The 22695-nt window shown below is 45.5% G+C and overlaps 1 protein-coding gene across 6 annotated transcripts in view; it reads right to left on the bottom strand.

Moving 5' to 3' along the window:
- Positions 1-22695, bottom strand: part of bahcc1a (BAH domain and coiled-coil containing 1a) — a 62629-nt gene that overhangs the window by 34022 nt on the left and 5912 nt on the right. The window contains exon 1 of one of the 6 annotated variants that reach the window (XM_013913654.1): positions 4418-4525. The exons of the other annotated variants lie outside the window; for them this stretch is intronic. Within the exon in view, the coding sequence (XP_013769108.1) occupies positions 4418-4430 (13 nt within the window). The 5' untranslated portion in view covers positions 4431-4525. Of the gene's footprint in view, positions 1-4417; positions 4526-22695 lie in introns of those variants that run through there. 6 annotated transcript variants of the gene reach the window in all.

Here is a 22695-nt window from a genome sequence, read left to right as displayed (position 1 = left end):
CTCCTGCTCCCCAGTGTCCCTTTCTCAATTTCTCTCCCTCCCTCCATTATCTTGTGCTCTCCATCTCTCACTTTCATGCCCTCAATCTCTTTTATTGCTTTGCTCCATTTCACCTCCTCTCTGTCTGGTTTTCTTTCAGTCTTGCTTTTTCTCTGCGTGACGCTGACAATCCCGTGCTCTTCTTTCTTCTCTGGTTCCATTTCGGTGTTTCACTCCTTTTTCCTTCCTCCTGCTTTGTTACAAAAGCTGTCTTCACTCTTCTCGTCCCCTCCTCTGTCCCATTTTGATGTGCAGAAATACACCATGCCTCTTCCAAATCCTCATTGTCTCTTCCTTCCCTCCCTCTTTCCCTGTTTCTAGCATTGCTTTGCTTTGTTCTTTACCATAATAATGGCACCAGCAGAGCAATCTGTCCCTGGCTGGCTGAACTGTGTGTTTAACAAGACTATGATGAGTAATTGACCATTTGTAGCAACGCCCGTATGACTGGGGGCTGATTGTCTATTATGCATTGCTGGGCAAGCTGGAGAAAACACACTGATTAACCACTGCTTAAATTGCATTCCCATTACGCGCCCGCCAGTGCACTTGAGCGAGGGGCCCGGGTGCCCAGCTCTTTGCGCATTCATTTCCCCCAAGTCACACCACCGTGAAGTCTCATGCATATGTATGAAGTTGCCTGTATGAGAGCACACATGCAGATACATGCTCAGACACACATTAGTGTATCGTATATCGCGCACACCAAAACACGGGGAGAGCGACACAGTAGAAATTCATTATGAGCCTCTTATGACAAGCTGATCTCCCAAGGAATGCTGAGTGATTTGATTTTCTTGGAGCATGAATCAGTCCAAACATGCATCGATCCTTTTTTTTTTCTTTTTCTGGGAGTGTGAGAACAATTGTGTGGGAGCCTTAATCAGCCAGCCAGTGAGTGAGCACATCCTCTGGGCAGACAGCAGGGATAAACCCATCAGTCTGCTTCTCGCTTTTGCACCGAATAGCCTATGGCTCATAGGCCAGCGCACAGAAGCATGCAGAGGCGTGCGCGCACAAACACACAACACGTACAAAAGCACCTCTGTCACACTTGGTACCACCGCCCCAGACAGGTGGAAATCCCCCACGATCCCCAACCTTACAGCGCCCTGCCTCGAAAAACTACCTTACAACCAATCCTGCGTGTGTGTGTGTGTTTGTGCGCATGTGGATGCAGCGACACTCTTGGAGGTCTCTGAAATTTGATCACAGAAAGAAATGAAGCCAAAGTGTGTTGTGATTCATTTCTCTTTTGCTGTAGATTATCTGGATTATCAGGTTATCTTAGTCTAAGCCTGTAAAATTGGGCTGGAGGTTTTTATTTAGATCCACTTCTAATAACAAAACATTGGAACAAAATAATGAGACTACATCTCCTAAATCACATGGTAGCAAAAATCTTCTATTTAATCAGATTTCGATTGTCTATAGCAACATTTCGCATGTTGATGGGAGACACTGTCAAGTAGCCTGGTCACATGCTACACTATCCATGCTGTTCTCCTTTTGCTCTGTATCAGTCCCCATTCCCCTCTGCTGCCACCTCCTATCACTTGGTCCCTGTGGAGGGCTCCTGGCACGGTTCTGCGGAGTTCAGAGTGGGTGTCGGGGGCCAGTAGAGGTGGGTGGTGGGTGGGTGGATTATGGCCAGCATGCTCACCAGGCACACATCCAACCTTCATCATCCAGACACGTCGGGCTCCTGTATGTCACCGCCCTCCATGCTGCACACTCATTGCCCCCCCTCCCCTCTTCTGCCTGTCGCCCCCAGGAACCCCAGCTTTCCTCAGTGCCTCCGGCTCACATAAATCAGCTAATCCTCCTGCATTATTAACAGCCTTGCCTCAGAGTGAGAGAGGGAGAAAGGGTGAGAGAGACATAGAGTGACAGAGAGAGGCTGCAAAGCCCCTCTTAACACAGTGAGGAGAGAGCCTCTGCCAGAAAGACAAGGAAAGGAGAAGGACAATACATTAAAAAGGGGATGTGTAGATGTCGGGCAAGGAGATCTTTGAAGTTTAAGTCTGTGTTCAGGGAGAAAGGAATTGAATGAAAACCTCAGAAGGGTCTTGGATCAAATCAAACCACGAGCCCTTCCCACAGCACAACCGAATCAGACCTTCCAGTGGTCCAGTTTGGCCGTGGCATCTTCACTTGGTGAAGGACTGAGCACCGCTCTGATGTAAACTGTAGCAGGTGAGAGTTAGTGGTTGGCAGACTCCGCAACCTGTCAATCACACTAAATAACCTCTCCCTTAGTGTTATATTTGCCTCCTACTGAAAGTATGCTGTGCATGACGCCACACAAATTCCTGCTTTTTTTTTTTTCAAATTTTCATACTCTTGTTTAGAAAACACAAACTCCACTCACGCTGCGTTAATACAATGCCCTCCCTGAACCCATATAAATCCTAATGAATCAGAGGTGTCGGTGAGAAAGCACATAGGTTATAAAAGTGGGCTGGTTTTTCACCTTTCTTTCACTTTGGATGCCAACTAAAGCAGTGCAGAACAAGTGGAATAAAAGTCTGAGCCATGACGGCACCACTGCTCGACTTACTATTACAGTTTTAGTGGTGTAATAAATAGTGACTTAGCCGTTGCTCCACCGCCTCCTTGTAAAAGTTATGTTTTCTGCGCCTGTGTGTTTTCTCTAAACTGTGTTTATTTATTTCTCCAGTTCCTAAGTGGAGCCAGCAGTGCAGTTGTATGCGCTCTTAAGAAAATCGGGTCATGTGCATCCTAATCGGCACCGATCCCTGACAGAGATGAAGATTAATCCTATTAGGGAATTAAAGGAGAAGGGGACACCGGGATAAGGGGAAACCCACCTCCCTTCCTGACATCTCAACACCACATCCCAACACTCAAACTCACACAGTTGTGTTCACATAGATCCAGAGAAACAAACACAAATGCCGCAGAACCTCCGGAGGTGGAGGTGTTAACTAGTGCTACTGTTTTGCTCCGGCGTTGGTGTGCAAGGGTGAAGGAGACCAGTTTGCGTGCAACAACAAAAATATACATGCATGCACACACAATAATGTGGGCCCAGGCATGGGCCCCTGAGGGCGGCACGGAGTGAGCAGCAGGCAGGGAGGCGTAGCTAGGAGAACGAAGGCCCAGTTGTCATGGGAACGAAAGAGAAACAGCGCTTGAGGCAAGGAGGCTGAATACGAGCCATTACAACAGCAGTGGGCAGATGCAGTTGGTCAGCATGCTGCTCAGCAAGAACAGCCAGTCTACCTTGAAACCCCACTTAGGTCACAGTTGCAATCAAACACACACTCGTCCAGTGAATTTAAACAGGTTTCAATTGTCAAGTTGAGGGGAGGGATGTGATGTCATCATACAACTCGGGGTAATTTGGGGCCTTGACGAGGCATAATACAATCTCATCTGCATGTGGACCACAAAGTGATGGGGTAAAAGAAAAAAAAAAAGAAGCTAGGAAGACAACAAGCACCCACCCACAACATCTTGTTCTTTTCAACGCTGGGAATCAGATCAAAAATTTCTCCTGAAGAGGCAGACGCCCATCCACATGCGCTTGTGTTTATGAGCATGTGAGGGAGCACATGGGGATCTACAACTACGCCTCTAAGAAGAAGAAGAAGAAGAAGAAGAAGAAGAAGAAGAAGAAGTACATTTATTTCACCTTGGATCATATTTCTCTGTCTGCTCTTGAAAAACAAGCCAAGGCAGTCTAAAGCCCTCCGTCTTATTCACAGACCGCAGCCCGAAGGGACGGATGGACGTGTCGTCTAGACAAAGAAGCCAGACGCACAATGAGAAGTGAGAGTGATGGTGACGCGAGGAGAAGAGAGACGGAAAGAAAATTGCAGATGTGACTGCATCAACCTGCTCTCCACAGCTCAGTGATCACCAAGTGCCACAGAGTGGAGGGAAGAAGCAGAAGAAGAAATGCCAGAGAATAAAAACACACAGACACACAACCAGTTTATAAGAGCTCGTATCAGAGAGTCTGTGAGCAGTTTAGGTCGCTCAATGAACGGTCAGTGCCATGTGGCAGCTGTACTCTCTCTCACTCTCTCAGTCATGTCCTCTGACAGAAAATACACACTCCCCTTCTTGTCTTAAATGAATGAAATTAACATCAGATTGGTGATTCAAGGGAAAATAAATATAAATGTACTTCTTCCAGGAGCTGCTAGTTACTGGCACTGCTTTAACACAGAAAGAAACGCGACAGAACATATACTGGTAAGCTAGGTTTTATATTATATGAGACATTTAAGAATTTCTGTGTTTAGCTGTAAATTGTAGCAGCTTGTTTCTTTAGCACTTGTTTACGAAAGAACCCACTATGAAAGTAGGAAACAGCAAGGAAGAAACAGACATTTGAAGAGTTACTTACCAAGTAAAAACATACTGAGCAGGATGCTCGTTGGTAAGCGAACTTCACTCCCACTTCAGTGTCTTTTTCATCAGAGTTTCCTACTAATGTAGTTCCATGTTCTGCCCAGGAATTCAGACGCCCAAGAAGAAGCCAGCCAGACTTTCCACACACACACATTCACTCAAACACAGGACTTAGTTTTTGACCCTCCAGTAACACAGACTGGATTGGGCAACTGTACACATCAGCAGCCCCAGACAGACTGCACTGCTACCCTGGAGGGCCGCTGACTAACCCAGCACCTACTTCCTCACAATAAAACACAGATGGAATTTCAAATGGCTACTAAAGTGGGGGGATTTCCTTCAAACAGTCAAAGTCATCTTGAAAACATTAGTGCAACTGGTAGCCAAATTCCTCCTCACTTCAGAAACAACTGTAGCAAGTTTTTTTCCCCTTCCTCTTCTTAACTTGCCCCCTGCTTTACAAACTCCCACCTCCCTGACTTTTTTCTTTCTGTGTCGATGTGAGGCTTGATGGTGGGACTGGGGGAGTGGGCTACTGCAGGAGGATCAGAAGTATACTGAAGTGAGGGAGAGAAAGAGTGAGAGAGCGAGCAGGCAGTCCAGTCCTGGACCTGGGCCCAGTGCAGGGGTGGGGGAAAGTGCCAGCAGCGGACGCCTCCAACACTCTCCACACTGCGTGCCTGTGGAGTGAGTTTAGTGGATGTGGTCAGTGTGGGGGTGGGAGAAAGAGAACCAGTTATAAGAATGGATGGCGAAAGAGTGAGAAAGCCTCGTTACTACATGCAACATCCAGAGGAGGGGAAAGGGGTGAGAGTTTAGAGTAGATAAGAGACCGAGGAACTGTGAGAAACTTTCAAAGTGAAATCAGCAGAGAGCGTGTGGGAGTATGTGTGTGTGCGTTTATGAACATATGTGATCCTTTGTGTGTGCGATTGTGCATCCGTATGGTGGTCGTCTCGCTCAAGTTGACAGCCTGTGTTTGCTGAGTGGCTTCGTGGTCAGCCACTCTCTCACTACTGAAGTGATGACGGGGTAAAAGGGATTCTGGGAATTCTTTGCATGAGTACAATGCAAATAAAATTGGCCTTGGGAGGTCAGCTGAAGAACCCCTGCCACTTCACCCAGCTGTTTATACAATATAGAAGTCGACATGATATGGATAAGAGATTCTAATCCTAAACAAATTAGACCAACTGGCTCACTCAAGTTTGGCAGGGAGCCCGAACATAACAATGGAGCCACACATGCCACGCTAAAGAGAAAACGGGAGAAAATGTGCACACATGCCACCAGCGTCTCTCTTTATCTATTCTACTCCTCGAACCTTTTCACTGTTTATACAGCAGTTTGCAAAACTGCAAAAGCCAGCATCACATGTGTCTAGGTACCTGGCCAGGCTGCCATTTCAAGGAGTACAGCACATCATGTTTATCACAATTAATCATTCATGAAGCTCTTTTTCAGAAAGGTTTATTTTTATCAAAAAGGAGCTTCCTCTTCAGTTCCATAGCCGCTGTGCCAACACTGGTATGAGGGGCAGGAGGGGGCCAACAGAAAGAGATATCAATGTCTGATAGAGTTCCTGCTGAAGAGGTATGTTATGGGCAAAGTAAATAAAGAAGACAGACTGAAATTTCATGGCTATTTTCTGGGGAGCGGGCCAGGAAGTGTTGTTTAAGAGACAATCAGACATCTGACTGTCAAAGTGAGATTGTGCTAAGCGGTGAAGATTGCAGGTGAGAGCTAGAGCGGAGTAAAAAACTGGGGTAAGAGCGGGGCGATGAAGGGTAAAGTGCAGTGCTAAGGTTTAATGCTACTCACTGTTTATTGCTATTAAAATATTAATAGCCTCAGGCAAAGGTTTGGGCTCATCACTTAGACCCTTGTTTAAGCACGCTTGCTGTGAGCCATGTGAAAGTGCAGTTGTTTGCTGAGTCACTGGCCTCATCTGTGGAGAACAAGCAGACATTCCAGGTCCGGGACTCGGAAGGTGGGAGGACAGATTCGAAACAGCAACAGCACCAGGCCAGGCCAAATGAGCTCAAGGCCCATTACCTTCCTTTTATACTCACCCACACATGCACACTCTCTTTACCTAGTCCCACAACAGAGATTTAAGAGAACATACAAGAAAACCACAACACGAAATCACCGCATTCTGCTTTTGCTCGTTTCTGTCCTTTCTGTGAGAACTTAAGTGTTCATGATGTAACAGGAAGTGCAAATTACTCAAGCAGTTTTCTCATTACGAAGTGTTTTCTCTCAAAGCACATAGTTATTTCCGTCAGCATTTTACTTTATTAAACTTCCCTCCACGCTTTACTAAACCTATTCCTTTTTTCCCCTCTTGGCTACGTGGATAAAATGCAAATGTTTCTTATGGAACGGGCATAAAAGGCATCAGATTTAGTTGGAACTACTTTACTCCTTGTAACTTCTACAGGACATTTGATGTGTCCAGACCAAACTGGTGGTTGTGCTTGTTAACTGACCCATTGTTCCACGAGGGTCATTTGTTGCATCCCAGCTCTTTATTCCCGAGGCATGAAATTGCGATTCCCATAGTGGGGCTCGTTCTCTCATCCACACATTCACGCTAACATCCACATTTTTATTTTGCCTTCTCTTCCCTTCTCTGGTTGATCCTGTCTTTATGATATACGCACACAGCAGCAGCACACCCAAACACAAAAAGAGCCGCCCACAGCTGCGTCAGGCCATCTCTCTAACAATCCAATCTGTTTTCTTTCCCATGATGTTTCCCATTGGCACAGGGAGGAGAAAATCAGATTTACTCCCCCACAGGGCCCATGCAGTTGCACTGATATGGAAAATGATTTCAGTGCTGCTTGAGCCCATAAACATTATTTTGGTCTCCCCTGTTAATGACACATTTCTTCCCAGCATTGTGGATCTCACAGAGGAAGAGATGAGATTCAGGGGGCGAACAAGGGAGGAGGAGGAAGAGAGGAAGAGGGGAGGAATCCTCCAGGGCCTCGCATACGACAAGGGAGTCCTTCACCCCTCAAACTGCTTTCTGACATCCAAGACTTATTCAGCCTCTTCTTCATTCACACACGCACACACTCAGAAATACAAACAGCTAATCATCCTACCAATCATTCAGGAGCTTGAATTGCATGGGTCATTAAATACCACCACTCCCCAAATCCCAAAAAACAAACAGACAGAAAAAATAATAATTCCCCGTTAGAAAGCAGAGCAGAGTCAAAGAAGGCTTTCTCACCTCTCTCTATATCGAGCTGTCAGCCTGATTCTAAACACACCATGTTTGGCTCCGGGGCTCAAAGCCGCCTTACTACAATTGTGTCATACAGCCCACATATCTTTTTATTGGTGGTAGCAGCCAATATAGCAGCCCCTCTTCTCCTCCTTTAATGCGGGGATAAAATTTATACTTTTAGCGGTGTGTTACAAACACTTTCTGCCCAAGGCATATTGTCAACGACAGGAGCACGCCGTTGCCTCGAGTCCTAAACGCAAGTCATTTAATATGATGGTGTTAAAAAGAGACTCCAACAGGCCAATAGTGAGGCACTAAACCTCCCATTTGGCATCCATTAAAGCCCATCTGCAGGAACAAATACAAGCCGGATGAGCAGGAAACAGCCACGTTAGCTATGACTAAAAACTATCCTTCATTTGTGAATATTCACTCACAGGTCTCTGAAAACTCTAGATCCAAAAATGGGATTTTCATGGTCCTCCTGTTTCACTGGAAAGATCAGATGGAATGCTCTGAATCTGGTTTGTTTTACAGCTGATGACTGATCCTTCTAAATCCATTGGTTTTATGTTCTGGCCATGGGGATGGATGGGTGACTAACGGCAGCTTGCGTGCCATGTTTCAGCCGACGCAGGCAAAGCTCAGCCAGCCAGGTCACGGACACAGACATGCCTCGTAGTGGGGAAAAAAGAGAGATTAAAACAAGGATTCAGCACTATTCTCTAATTAGTACCCTGTTAACTTTTGAACTTAATTGGTTAATTGAGATGTGGTTAGACCGGGCAGGTTTCCCCTCCCTCGGGGTGACCATACGGCTCCAGCATTTCAGCCTGGCAGTGCCTGGCACAGGAGGTGGCTGCGTCTCTCTCGCTCTCCCTCTCCTTCTCTTTTTGAGCATCCCACCGCTCCACTGACGAGGAGTAATGATGCCGCACAGGAGGCAGTAAAACTGTGTTTTGCGAGTGTGTTTTAGCAGAGATTGTACCCATGCACTGCACATATGCTCGTGCCACATCAAAGCGGTGCTTTGACTACCCAGTCCTGGGTGGTCTAATCCTCTCTTCTCTCAACCAGCAGTGCTAGGTAGATAGACTTTGGAAAAGTGTAGTGTGGATGTTGGTGGATGTTACCTCACCACAGGCGAGGGTTCTGTCAAATTCAGAAGTTAGTTTGCTTTGGAGGAGACATGGGCAACGTGCTGAGGGAGAATAAAAGTGCGCTGCAATGCATACACAGATAAACGCACGCTCACGCTTGGGCGTCGCATTGCTCGAGTCTCCCCATCTCCTTTGGTTCATGCACAATGATAACCACAACACCACATAAATCTGCAAGCAGCTCAATTCATTGGGGCAAATTTTGCCTGCTGTCTTCCCTTTTTCACTTTCATCCCTTCTTCTCCATTTGCTCCTTCGAGCCCCATCACTCATTCCCCTTCTCAGTTTTCCTTTTCCGTCCTCACACCCTCTCCATCATCCCACATCACTCTCCCTCCATCCCCCTGCTGCTCAGTTCCATATTTCTGTCCTCCCTCATCACCTCGGTCTCTTCCCTCAGTTGGCGTCAGCCACATGCTTCAAAATGGAAACACTTTCTCTTCATTTTCAGTTTTTTTCTCTTTAAAATCACTTTTCCTCCCACTCTCTTGTCCCATTTGCGCTCCGTTTCTCTGCTCTTGTTTGTCCATCAGTGTTCACAAGGTCCAAAAGTGTAATGAACATCTTGTTTTATGGGGTTAGCCCCTCCCTATATCAGAGTCACCCATAAATCAACATCCTAGCATTCAAACGGCAACGAGGACTCGTCGGAATGTCCTGTTCTCCCCAGTCTTCCCATCTTCTCTCCCTCCCTCCGTCTGTAGCCTGGCACCTCATTTAGGTCATGCAGAGCAGTCCTGGACATCAGGGGTCTGGTTGGAGTCACTACGTTGCTACTGTCCTCCAAGTTCTCTTGGATTGTCCTGTAATATGATAAAGTCTAATGTCTGTGAGAGAAACAGAAGGCAGCTCCCTGCTCTGGCTTCTCTCTTTTTGATGTAGCCTGTCAGAGGCACAGAGCAGAACAGTGCAGATAACAGAGCCGGGAACCGCTGCACCAGCCAGTCCAAGGTCTTTCTGCAGCCCTGAATGTAATTTGCTGTTGGTTCACAGGGGGAACAAAGGAAAAATGTTTAATTCTTGTAGCGTTCGGCTAAGACAAATGCAAGCAGTTTTGTTCTGATAACCTACAGACAAGGGGAAGCGAGGCACCTGGGTAGCCAAGGCCAAACATTATACAGTATCACCTTGTAAAGAACACAGTGTATAATCTCACATGCATCACCTTGACTTCTCTTGTTACCAAACGTCTTAGCCATAATGACAAAACTCTTCTCGACTCATGGAGATAACCACTTCCTCTCCCACTTTATCCATCTGCACTTTCAAATGCACGAGTTTAGCCAAATCACGCTGCCAGACTGGCCTTTAAAGATGAGTTATATCTTGCGATAACTCTTGACACCGGTCATCTATGGAATGCTGCTGCCGGTGCTGCTCAACATCTGCAGCCACAAAGGCAGAAATGAGTAAAATTAAGAGCATTTCCTGTCATCATTACAAAAAGCAGCAGCACAGACAAAAACCCCCACAAATTTAAATGCCTCTTGTCTCCCCTCCTGTTCCCTGACCTGCCATGACCTACCTTAGCCTCCTCTGCTCTCCAGCTGGTTATCTTGACGGCTTTAACGACTCATTGTGGAAGAGGCAAAAATACAAGGTCAAACCACGGAGGAGGAAGGGGGATTGTTTTTTCTAGATCAGCTGCTCATTCCTGTCTGTGTGGATGAACAGTTACCACTGCAGTCCTCCATTACTTTTACAGTGATCGCATTTAGTATGTTGGAGGGGCATTATGGGCCATCATGTGTTATCCTCCCCTCTGTATTTGTCTGGGACACACACACACATATATATATAAAAGAAATAGCAGAGAAGAAGGGAACAGACCTTGTGGGCTTACAACAGGCTTGCAGCATCTGATTGAAGCCAACAGATGTGTTGCAGCTGCCGTTTGGTTTGCCTTAGCAGATCCTTCCAATCACACACACTTACTGACAAGTCACACAAAAACACCACTAAATACTGAAAAGTTATAAACCTGCAAGTTAAAAAAAATGTTTTCCAACTGGCCATGTCTAATAGTTCTATACTAGCAGTGTTTTAGGTTTCAAATAAAAACTCAGTATCCCTGAGTAACTATTAAAGTTACTTTGAACAGTACACCTATTCTTATTTTTCTTTAATTTATGCTTAACATTGGTGGCCATAAAATATATCAGCACCTATGCTGGGTCAGAAAGCCAAAATTTATATGAAAGGTCTGAACTCATGCAATGATTTGGTGAATGTATGAAACAAATGAAGCAAGTCATAGCTGTGGGGTTGACCGGAGAACACGAGGGAAAAGTGATGCAGGGAAACCTCGGCTGGGAGTCTGCATGCTCACAGGAGAGCAACAGCTTTCAGCAGGTTATCATAACGCCAGTGTGAGCCAAGCGCCGTCTAGATCTGGCAGAGGCCATAATGGAGAGGAGGGGCGTGTGGAGGGGAAGCGGCGAGGAAGCAGACTAAAGAAGAGTTATTAGGGTGCTGTGAGGCAATGAGGGGAAGAAGGTCTCCTGAAATGTTTTGACACAGAGATCGCAAATGTGACACAGGTGCTTAAACACAGATTTTGAAAATCAAAACACGGACATCTTTCTTTTTGCGTCCTCTCCCCTGCGTCCTTTGTTTTCTTCTGCTTTTTTTTTTTTGAGACAACTATTAGTTGTCACTTCACCTTAAACCGCTCATTCACTGATGCTTAATGGCAAAGCGTGTTTTATGACTGTCAGACTGATTCGTTACCAAGCTGAGCAATAACAGCAGAGTCCAGGTTCTTTACGCAGACTGCCAGCACCCTAAACACCCCATTATTTTAATGGGTTAACATGAAAACCAGACAGTCTTGCAGAACGAATAACCTGTGCTGGGACCGCCGCTTTATCCATTGTTTTGTGCTGTATGTATTACCACATGCACCGCATTCCCTCACAGCCACTGTGTGAGTATGGATTTGTGTTTTGGAGAGTGTGGTTTCTAGCCTTTACTGTATTTGATCTGGCATAGCTTTCTATTGTGGCGATGGGCTTTGCTCTCCTCAGATAAGAGAGCAGTTATGTCAACACTGGGTGCTGTGAAGGAGCCGCCTGGTCGTGTTGACATTCTACAACATTGCTTATTTACTCTGACCACAGAGTTCAGTCATCATCTAGTTACTAATACGCTAATAACCAGAATCCTCCTGAGGGTGGAGCTCCCTACTGGCACTGCCTGGTACTGACTGTCTGCCTGGCAGGTGAGTAAAGAGGAGTAGAATGGGGGTAACAAATGGCTTTGAAAAACCCTGAGTTTAAAGCAGGCTGCTAGCAGACTGAAAAAAAAGCTTGACAAATGCTTCTCACAACACAGACTCAGGCAGCATGAGTCTGCATATTGAGCTGTGCTGAGCAGCCCTATCAGTAAAGAGCCAGTGGAGCAATCCATGCATAATTAGAGTAGGGGGAGGGGGTTAATTGACTTCTTTGAGAAAGATCCTGATTTCTATCAGCCAGTCCCATAATCATGTGAGTCAGGGCTCTCATTAAGCCCCCTCCCTCATTTATCTCTCTTCTCTTCTTCTCTTCCCGTCTAACCCTTTGGCCTCCTATACCCCCCCTCCCCCCCTCCAATGTTTGTAAAAGAAAAGAAAAGAAAAGAAAAGAAGAGAGAAGAAAAGGAAAAAGGTGAACCCCCATCGGCTCCTGCTGTGTCCTCACCAGGCCAGGAAAGGGTGAGCTAGATTTATAGCTAGCACCTGAGTGAGTAAGGTCCACATAAAGACATGATAAATGTACATTCACATGCACACCAACACTAAAAGCTCCAGACTGCAGTTGACCCGACTGCGACCTCAGTGTGGTAATGTGCTCACCGGCAGATATTAGCAGCAAAAACCAGTTACATTCAGCCCCGTGGCCAGCAGTGTTCTCCATATAAAGTTGCACAAAAGATGCAAACACATTTTTTTTTCATTTATTAGTGTCAACAATGATGCTCAAACCACAATGCAGCGGGAACAGCACCATAACAAGTGTTTTGAATTATTTACAAGCAGAAAGTATACACTGCATACCGACATGCCTGCTTGCCACAAACACAATACGTTACGCTGGCATGTCAACACCTATGAATATTTACTTGAAGCATATCCGCTACGACAAGGCTTTTATTCAACACGGTTTTAAACCAATCGCAAAAAAGGACTACGGCTTCCTTCTGGCTGCCGTCCTTTTCGCTTCCCTTTCTCCCTTATTCTGTCTTATTCTATTGCTGCTTTGTGGAAACAGTGAAAGATCTGGAGAAAAACTGAATTCCACTGAGAGTGAGAGAAAAAAAATGACATGAAAAAAGAAGATGAAAAGTGGCAAATGAGAGATTTCCTTCACAAGCCCATAAATCACAAGATGTGGGCAGGGGCAGTATAAGGTCCACCTTAATTTTTGTTTTTTAAAAAGACAAACTTTTTCCCCCCTTTTTAAAAAAAAAATAAAAATCCTTTCACAAGTAGCTCTAACCACCATTCTCCCTTTGCACGTTCACAAATACAAACCTACACAAACATATGTGCATAATCAAAAGAACACAAACTTTCTCCCTTCCTCTCCGCACAATCTCCCAGATGGTGTATGTGGTGGGATGGCACTGCTCCCCACCAATCTGTGGCACAGCAGCCTGGCTGACTGGCTCAGAACCGTGCCTCATAAAAATCTCTTGCAGTTAGGTGCAGGGCGGCCTTCAAACAAAAGCAAGTCCAAGCAAGCGTGCTGTAATGAATCCTGCTCATTCTCAAATAAAAACATACAGGCTGGTAGACCCTGAAGTGCAGCTGCTCCTTCAGGTAAGAGACATGGACCAGTGTGGGGAAATATGCCCTTTGGTGAACTTGGTTAATGCATGCAGTGTAGGGCTACACACTTGGTGAGAAGCTGGAAGAGCAGAGGGGCATAGATACCCTACTGGGATTAGGTATCTGTTGAACTGGTAGGGAGGAGGTGGAGTAAGCAATGGGAGCAACTGTCAGCAGCCTTTTTAGCTTCAGCGCTTGCGTGAGTTAATGTGGACTGCTGCTGGATGCGAGACTTAAAAGAACCGCCGTTACACTCGACATACGTGAGCTGGGTAAAGCAAGGTGACGAAACGGCTGGTTTGGAGCGCCGGGAAGGCTCAGCCGGTGCTTGAGAAACTTGAGCCCTGTGCAGGATGGTCCCAGAGACTGATGGAGATCCAAAAGGACTTAGGATCTGCTTTCATTCTGAGTGTTCGCCATCTGCCTAGCTCGAAAGAGAACCCATGGAGCTGGAGAAAACTGACAACTGACAGATGAGACACTGAGCCCAAAAAAAGTGTGTGTATGTGTGTCGTGCATGTGCACGAGTGCAGTCAGCATGTCAGTATTGATCCTCAAAGCAGCTCCACTTTCTGAAATAAGATCTGTCAAACAGAGATACACGCATTTAGTCACACACACACACACACACACACACACACAATAGAGTTAATACACTGTGGACCTCATAGCTTAAAGAAAATTTGCTCTCTAAAATAACAGACATCTGCACAACCCTCACATGTTCCACTCTTCCCAACAATCCTCTGCTTCCCACACAGCTGCCTACTTTACCGCTACACACGTGGTATTTATCCATCCAGTTTCCATGTGTACAGATTATTCTAGTCTCGCAATACCCTGTTACCAAGGATGACCAATTCGCTCCTCATACCTCACTGCTTAGCCGACACGTTACTGATCTTGTACATGAATTAATAAACTCAAACTCATCCCATTTCGTTTCCTAACAACCACACACGAATAAACATACGCATGACACATTTATGACTGGTAGTCATCAGTGGACTGTTGTTGGGGTTGCATTTGGGGTCCCTGCTGTATGAAAATGCCTCCTGAAGATCTCTCATGTGATCCCGTGAGTAATCCTTGAAACACACCAGTCTATGTAAGAGCCACGACTAAACCAGTAAGTAATCAGCACAGATACACACTAGAAAATTCCTGTGACTCTGTTGAATGTTTTCTCTGACCTCCAGAGCTCAGAGAAACCACAATGATGTCTGTATTTTTTCTGCCTAGATAAAAAAACAGACAACACAGGCCTAAGGGTCTGAAGAAGAAACAGCAGATATTTCCCAACACTGTCAGGCCATATGCAAGGAATATCATGTGATTTTAAGCACTTTACTGCTGAGCTTCTTGTAGAAGGGAAAGAAGCCTTCACACCTGAATAAACACACACACACACACGCAAAATCCTAATTATAATTCAAATTATGAGGTGAAAAATAAGCACAGCTTCTTAAAAGTCCTACCTGATTACTTCAGCAACAGGCTTACAATGTATAAATCCATCTGTGTGCTATTATTCAGACATACCCGCTAATCAGCAATGTAATTGAAGCAGGTGGATTTATCAACCAGCAGCCCCATAAAGAACTGGAGAAGAGAGAGATGGATGGAATATAAAATGCCCAGAGATGAGGTAGAATTAGGCACCTGCATCAGCCCCCTGTCCACCCCCACATGCTGCCCTCTCAGCTGCCTGCCACTCTGTTTCCTCTCTCACTCCTTTCATACAATCTCTACACCACACGGCTCCTTTGATTGCCGTTTCCCATGGGCATACACAGACACACACACAAATACAACAGAGGCATACACACAAAAACTCAAAACACACTAAAACACACTTCTTCTGTACTGTTCAGAGACAGTTGTGCCAGCTGAGTTTTGATTTGGAAAGAAAAGTTGCTTCTACTACAAATAATGACAGGCACTCAAGAAACAAGCGGAGCACAGCTATCAAACAGAAAACGCACAAGTATGCAAAAACTTGCGGGAAAACATGCAAAAAGCACAAAAAAACCCCACTCCTTAAAAGCAAGTTTAATCAGAGATACACACAGGCAGCCACCCACACATACCAAACACACACACACACACACAAGTGTGTTCACACACCCTCCCATTATGCTGTATAACCAAAAGGCATCGAGCCATTTCAGCAGCTTTCTGAGAGCCAGCCAAGTAAGAGGTCTGTCAGTGCATTAGCCAGCATGTAATCATAGCCCAACCTCACTGCAATTAGAACTGGTTCTAATTCTTCACTGGAATCGCTGCCTTCTCCCACCACTAATAGTTTACTTTACTGCAACAGCTGACAGACCCAACCCTGCCTCCCTGCTACAACACACACACATCCACAGCTGTAGCTCGTCCGTCAGCATGCCAGATCAAAGTGGATCCTGGGAACAGTCCCCTGCCATGTCCCACTTGTGCCACATGAATCCCATGAGTCTTTAGGCTGTGACACAGTTCACCTTCGTGGTGAAACTCTGTGAGTAAAGGCCTCTTCTTTGCTGACGTTCGATGCCTTAAAAAAAACTCCTTACACAAATGTGAATGAGAAATGACAGCGAAACCACGGAACAACTGCAAGAATAAAACACGTAAGTGTTCCTAAAGGCTGTCTATATAAGAGGCAAGCATGTAAGGCGTGGGTGGCGAGAGAGTACTGGGGAAACTTAGCTAATGAAGACTGAGGAAGAGGGAGCGCTCCCTATACCGATGGCATTGCCATTAGCCTGTGAGCGGGTGCACTTGGGTGTCACTTCAAAGCATTCCCCACTATTAATCAGAGGCTATCCAGCCCTCCGGCAACGACCCTGCTAGCTGTGCCGCTAACTACCCCCCTAAACATAAGCACAATGGAGCTATCATTACGGTCGTTACGCTACACCTCGGCCAGACAGAGCACCTTTATCTCGGCATATATGTTACACACTGGCAGCCAATTAATTTACCTGCCACGTCTGAGAATAAAGGAAAAGGAGTGGGTGGTGGCAGTTTGGTGTATGCAAGCAAGCATTTCCATTATGTAGGAGTTTATGTATTAGGGTGGGGGGATGGGAAGAACCTGTCTCAGGTTGCATCCCACAGGCTGTGCATTCAGCCTCTTTTCTTTTTCCTCTTCTTCCTCTTTTTCTTTTTTGTAATGAAAACACCTGCAAGAGGCTGCAGCCTGCCTGCCCCCCCCCCAAAAAAAAAACAAAAAACAAAAAGAGGCACATCCCTGGCCTGATCTGGCTCTCACCTGGCATCCCCAGGCAGGAAGCCCAGTGCCTCCCCCGCTCCAGCCCCACCGGCAAACTGCAGCCACTCAGCTGGGTGTCAGCCACCAAGCTTGAGGATTAACTACAGCACTGGCCCCGTCTCTTTAATACTAGATACATTTTATACAACGTTAATCCCCAACATCAACTCTTACTTCGTTTTGTTTGGACTGTTTTGGATGGACGGCGCTCTCCACTGGGTCAAACTAAAAGCCTACAGGGCACGGGTGCAGAATTTATTCTCTTTTATTGGGGTGACTGTCAAGGCTAATGGATAAGGGGGGAAAGGAAAGAAAGAAAAAACAGAAAACAGCGATTGCTTTGTTTTGCTGTTGCTTGTTTCTCATAAATTTGCACATTCATGTTACATGAGGATGAGAGGGCTTACAATACAAGACACTCTCCCCCTCCCTGTCCTGTTGTACTGTACTGAGACACTGCAGACTGTAGCAGTGCTGAGGGGATGAGATAACCGCTCACCATTGTGAGAAAAGGCTGTCAAGGCTTTGTTTTTTTCCCTCTTTCTTCTCTCTCTCTCTTCGTCTCTCTCTCACACCTTCCTTTTATTCCTACTCCCCAACTGTCTTCCTCCCTCCCTCCCTCCTTCTCTCTCTCACTCTAGAATATGAAAAAAGCTGGAGTAGTGGTTGCAGAAATAGCCCTGTTTCTATAATTAGATGTAAACAGATGAACCAGACTCTCAAGCTTGCTCTGTCCCACTGGCCCCATGGCCTCCTGGGAAGGAAGATGTGTGAGTCTGCATGACGTGCTTATGCTGTGTGTGTGTGTGAGTGTGTGTGCATACGCAAGTGTGTACATGCTGTTTTTTATGCGTATGTATTTGTAATGCACCAGCAAGTGTATGACAGCATTTGACAAGTGTGCATCCAGACTTGCCATCACATCCCTCTCTCTGTCTGTTTTTTCTTTCTTTCTCGAGGAAACAAAGTAACCTTAACTCGCTAACACCAGAGGGGAGGTCAGTGGGCACGCATGGCAAGAAGAAAAACCTTACTGCAAAGCAGCGACAGCAGACGTACGCACATCTGTTGCTGCAAAGCCAGTCATTTACCCCGGATCCACGGGATGCATACTGTATCAGAGAGAGAGGAGGCAGTGTAGCCTAGTGGTCACATCAGGCAGAGGGGGCAGGGGGAAAATATGCAGAAATAGGTAGAGGGCAACAAAACAATCCATTTTGAGGAACTAATGTTGGGGTGGGGTGGGGGGGGGTGAATAGTTGGGAGGGGGGGGGGTGAATATGAAAAGGGCGGGGGAAATGGAGGATGTGGGGAAGCTTCAGGGAGGAGCAGAAAGGGTATGACATGGATCATCAAAGAACAAACGTGTAGGCATGAGAGAATTTATGGTGCAAAACGAGTGATTTGAACAGAAAGCAGAAGGGGAGGAAGAAGTTTTTGGGGGGGGGTTCTGATCAGTGTCAGGCAGAGCTCAGGATATTCATGCAAGAGAGAGAGAGACCAAGACAGAGGGTGGAAAAAACAGAGCGAGAGAGACAGAAAGTGCAACAAGTCCCTTTTGGATTGAGGACTTGGCATCTGGTTGGATACTCCCAGGAGACTTATTAAAATGGAATTCCTGATGCTAATCTTTGTTTTCTCACAAAAGGGCTGACACACTCTTCAGAGGCATATGGCTTGTATATTTAATGGCAATTTTCTTTTTTGCATATACTAAGTGGAACATCTTATTGAATGGTTCTGTACATCACAAACACCTGCTTCTCTTCACTGGCAGACTTCGAATCGTGGGTAAAGTTTTTCTACTAGTTTGCCGCACACTATCATTTATAGATTACAGTCATTTCAGTAAGGGAAGCTCAGAATCCAGAAAATAGAAAGTGAAGGAAATAAAGACAAACTCTTGAGAAAAACCATAGCAGTTGCTGAATTATATCATTGTTTCAAAATAAAAATCCAGACATTACAACATGTTAGTGCTGAAGCAGAAAGTGAAGCCTGCACAGCTACCCCGAAAAACTGTCATTTTCAAAACTCCTAATTTGTGCGGAGAAAGAACACGCCATTAGAGCAGCATGCTGTTTCCTGTGAATGCAGCACAAACTGGGACTGCTACACATGCCGCACCAAGTGGCATTCAATTCTGCCAGAGAACTAACATCAGATCCAGCAGAGACAGGCTCAGACGTTAGAGGGTTAACAATGCACCTGTCTAGGCCTCACAGCCAACCACGGGGTGCCTCAGCTCTAGTGGGGTGGGGTGGTTTGTCTGGAGAACACTACCCCAAGACACACAAACACACACGCAAACCCACCCACCAACCCAAACATAACCACACACACATTCATAACACTCGTGTGCTTGCAGTATTGTCACTGACCGCAAATCTGCTAACAACAAAAGGGCCCCCCTATTTTGTTTTTTGTTCTTTTCACTGAACGATTACAATAATAAAATTGAAATTAAAAAAACTGTAATCTGGATTTTCTGCTTGAGCCGTTAATAATGTCTAACAGCTGTCACATGCAATACGGCCATGCGCTGAGGTGGGCCTGGGGCTGCCTGATGAGAAGCAGCCTGATACTAGAAGAGAGAGGGAGGGAGCATGAGGGGGCAGAGAGAGATCTGAATCACAAACAAAATAGCAGCGGTTGGCTTTGGGCAAACCTATCAGTCTATTTAAGCAGGCAACAACACTTTTATTTTCATTATTTTTTGCGTGCATGCATATGTGCGTGCATGTTCATCGTGGCTTCGTTGGATTCGTCAATTAACTTTTCACTTCCTCACATTGAGTGTAAAAATACATGAGAGGGTTTTGAAATCCAATGCCCTGAAATCCAATACAGGAAGGTATTACCCTGGTAGTCACCGTCACCCATGGGACTCCTTTGTGTTTGTCCTGTGTACACGCCCCAAGCTCAAGGCAAGGGTTCTGTGGCATCATGCCACATGGTGTGGTTTGGGTAGCGGACTGAGTCAAGAGCCTGTATCTGAGGTAACATGGCCACCAGTTAACCAAAATCCTCTTGCAAAGCCAGATCCTTTTTTTTTTCTCTACCCAAAGCGTCCACTTTGTGTGAACAGTTTTGCTGATAAGCAACAAAATTTAAATAATAGAACTTTAAATTTATTACTCAGTGGCTGATTTAGATGCTAATATTTTTTCATGATCACTTAAATCATTAGTAAAAAAAAATTATTTTTAATGATACAGATACACCTAAAGTCTTGTTACTCTTGCAAGCAAAGGTATTTGCAAATATGTAAGGGGCTTACCCTTTCACAGACAGTTGACTGCCCTTGCCAGTCAGTTGGATTTCCAGGGGGGGCCGCAGTGTCAGGGGAAGGTGACAGATGGCAGCTGCACAGGGCAAGGTGCTATTTCAGCCAGGTGTAGGATGCCAAGCAACGCCTCCACTATTCAGGGGGACTCCACTGACAGCATGTCTGAACTGTGTTATATCACAACAATCCACAAACGAGCCCAACAACAGGCCATGGTTCTCACTCTGTTTTGCAGAGCCGTAGCGTAAAGCCAAATAGAATTTGGCCTAAGACCCATGCTCTGTCACTGCACATCAACTATAGTGGCCCCTGTGTACAAGTAGCCTTTTAATACAATGCTCACTATATTCAAAATGTATGTTCGCTCAGATGTCACTATAGCCCAAAAGGTTTAGAGTTCCAGAGAAAAGACTAGTGGCAGGATGAGTGAGGCTGGAAGCTGTGCTGCTAAATAATTACACTGGCCATGAAACACACTCCAGCCGCTGCTCTTGTCTGGGGTCAACAAGGAAGGGGAGTGGGCAAAGGCAAACAGGAGCTGGGTACAAACCCGGTGAGTGTTCAAAACACTAGAACTACAAGGCCAAGAAGAAGAAACCTCTTTTCCCACAAACAACCTTCACTCACTCGCTGAAGTTTATTGTTTTAAAGACCCTGGTTGTAACCAGCCCCTTGCTAACTCCACCAAACACCTGTGTTTGTGTTTGAAGCCTCTTCCCAGCATCCACAGACCCATGGGACAGTCCAGCAATGAGACGTTCAATAAAAGTCCCAGTAAAGTTATTTATTCTCCTTTGGAAAAAAAAATGGGAGAAGCCAGACAGCATGGCTAACCTTTGAAGGGGGGCGCTGCTCAGATATCCAACTAGGACATAAAAACCAAGGGAATGACAGGGACATCCTACCAGAAAACAATAAAGGGGGTGGAAGGGGCTGTTTTTTATCTTTAACAGCAGCTGTAAAACACACACAAAGCTGTGGTCTACAACAATGGCCCAGGGGCAAGGGAGGGTGGCTAAAACAGAAGTGGCAGGAAGACCACTACTTCCCAGACACAAGAGTCTTCCTGCTGGAAAGAAAGGAGACTGAAAAATGGAAGGGAAAAAGAGACAGAGGACAGCCTATGGAAAGGGAGGCCGGGCAGATGCAAAGGAAGAGGAGAGTAAGTGAGATGGCATAAATATGACCTTTGATTACATGGGATGTTTAGAGCAGAGCTCAGCCATGGACAGGCTGTGAACCCCCCGCTGCTTTCACACAGCCACACCTCAGTCAGAGCACACTGATCAGAACAATATGGCTGAAAGATGAGCCCACAGCCATAAATGCCAGCAGTAAAGACAGCTCCACTGTGTCTCCTGCTCTGACACTATCCAACATCTGAATCTTGGCCTCACAGCCAAGCGAGGACCGTCTCCAACTCTGCATTGGAGCCAGAAGAAGATAAAATTACTATTTCAAAGTCCTTGTAAATGAACTGGCCAAATTAAATCGCATTAGAGGAGTTTACAGGTCTGTGTCGAACTGTATCAGCAAGTACAGGCAGAGAGAAGTTGCTCCAATGTCAGATTCCCAGAACACAGTGCAAGTGTAAACTATAAATCGACCACCTGACATGCATTACAAATGACTGGCTTGTAGTAGGTGAAGATGGACAGAGGCAAATGCAAACTGACAGAGTCTCTACTGGCTCTAAGTAACATGGTTCAGTGGACAAGAGGGTAGAAGTGTGCATGTGGCATGCTGAAAACCCCCCCAAAAACAAAGGAATTTTTTCCCAGAAAAAAAATTCAAAATTCCAAAAGCCTGTTAGGAACAATGCCAGAGGAGAATGCTGCAACTGCCATCGCTCTTTTTTAGCAGCAATGGGTGAAGGGAGCGCTCGCAATAAATACCTCCGCAACGTCAGAGGAACCCTTTCAAGGAGCCACATCAGAAACCCGCCTTTGAATGCATTTTTACATCAACCCTGAAATATTCATGCTCTTTGTAAAGTATTCATGTGAACCAGTGTGCAAGTTAGTCCCCAGGGGTAAAGTGAAGAGAAACTGAACACACTCCGCAAACAACACGCTCAGTTGTGCTAATGTTGCCAGCATACAGGACACTTGAAGGGACACTAATGACCTGCCCTGTCAAGATGAACAAACTGGAACCAGTTTGGTTCGACACCCTACAAGCATTTAACCAATCTTACATAGTAAGATTTGATTTAATGTTTTGGGGAAACTGGAAAAAAAATCTATATGAAAGCAATTAAATTGCAAAGTAATGTTGTTCTTTCTAAAAAAGAATTCAGAATAAGTACAAATCTTTTTTTCTTTTTCCTTTTACAACACGAGTTTACATTTAAATTGTGTTTTAATGAACTTTCTATCCAGGTGCTGGTATTAAAAGCTAGTTCTGCCACCAAATATTTCTTTTTTTTAAGTGTCTAAAAAAATGCAACATGCGGTCTTGACAGAAATAATCCAATATTTTTACAAGCTGCTATTATTATATATATAT

The sequence above is a fragment of the Pundamilia nyererei genome, unplaced genomic scaffold (assembly GCF_000239375.1).
Source record: "Pundamilia nyererei isolate P.nyererei 1_Seehausen unplaced genomic scaffold, PunNye1.0 scaffold00142, whole genome shotgun sequence".
Lineage (NCBI taxonomy): Eukaryota > Metazoa > Chordata > Actinopteri > Cichliformes > Cichlidae > Pundamilia > Pundamilia nyererei.
The sequence above is the reverse complement of the archived record's forward strand: the minus strand, read 5'-3'. Positions and strand labels throughout refer to the sequence as shown.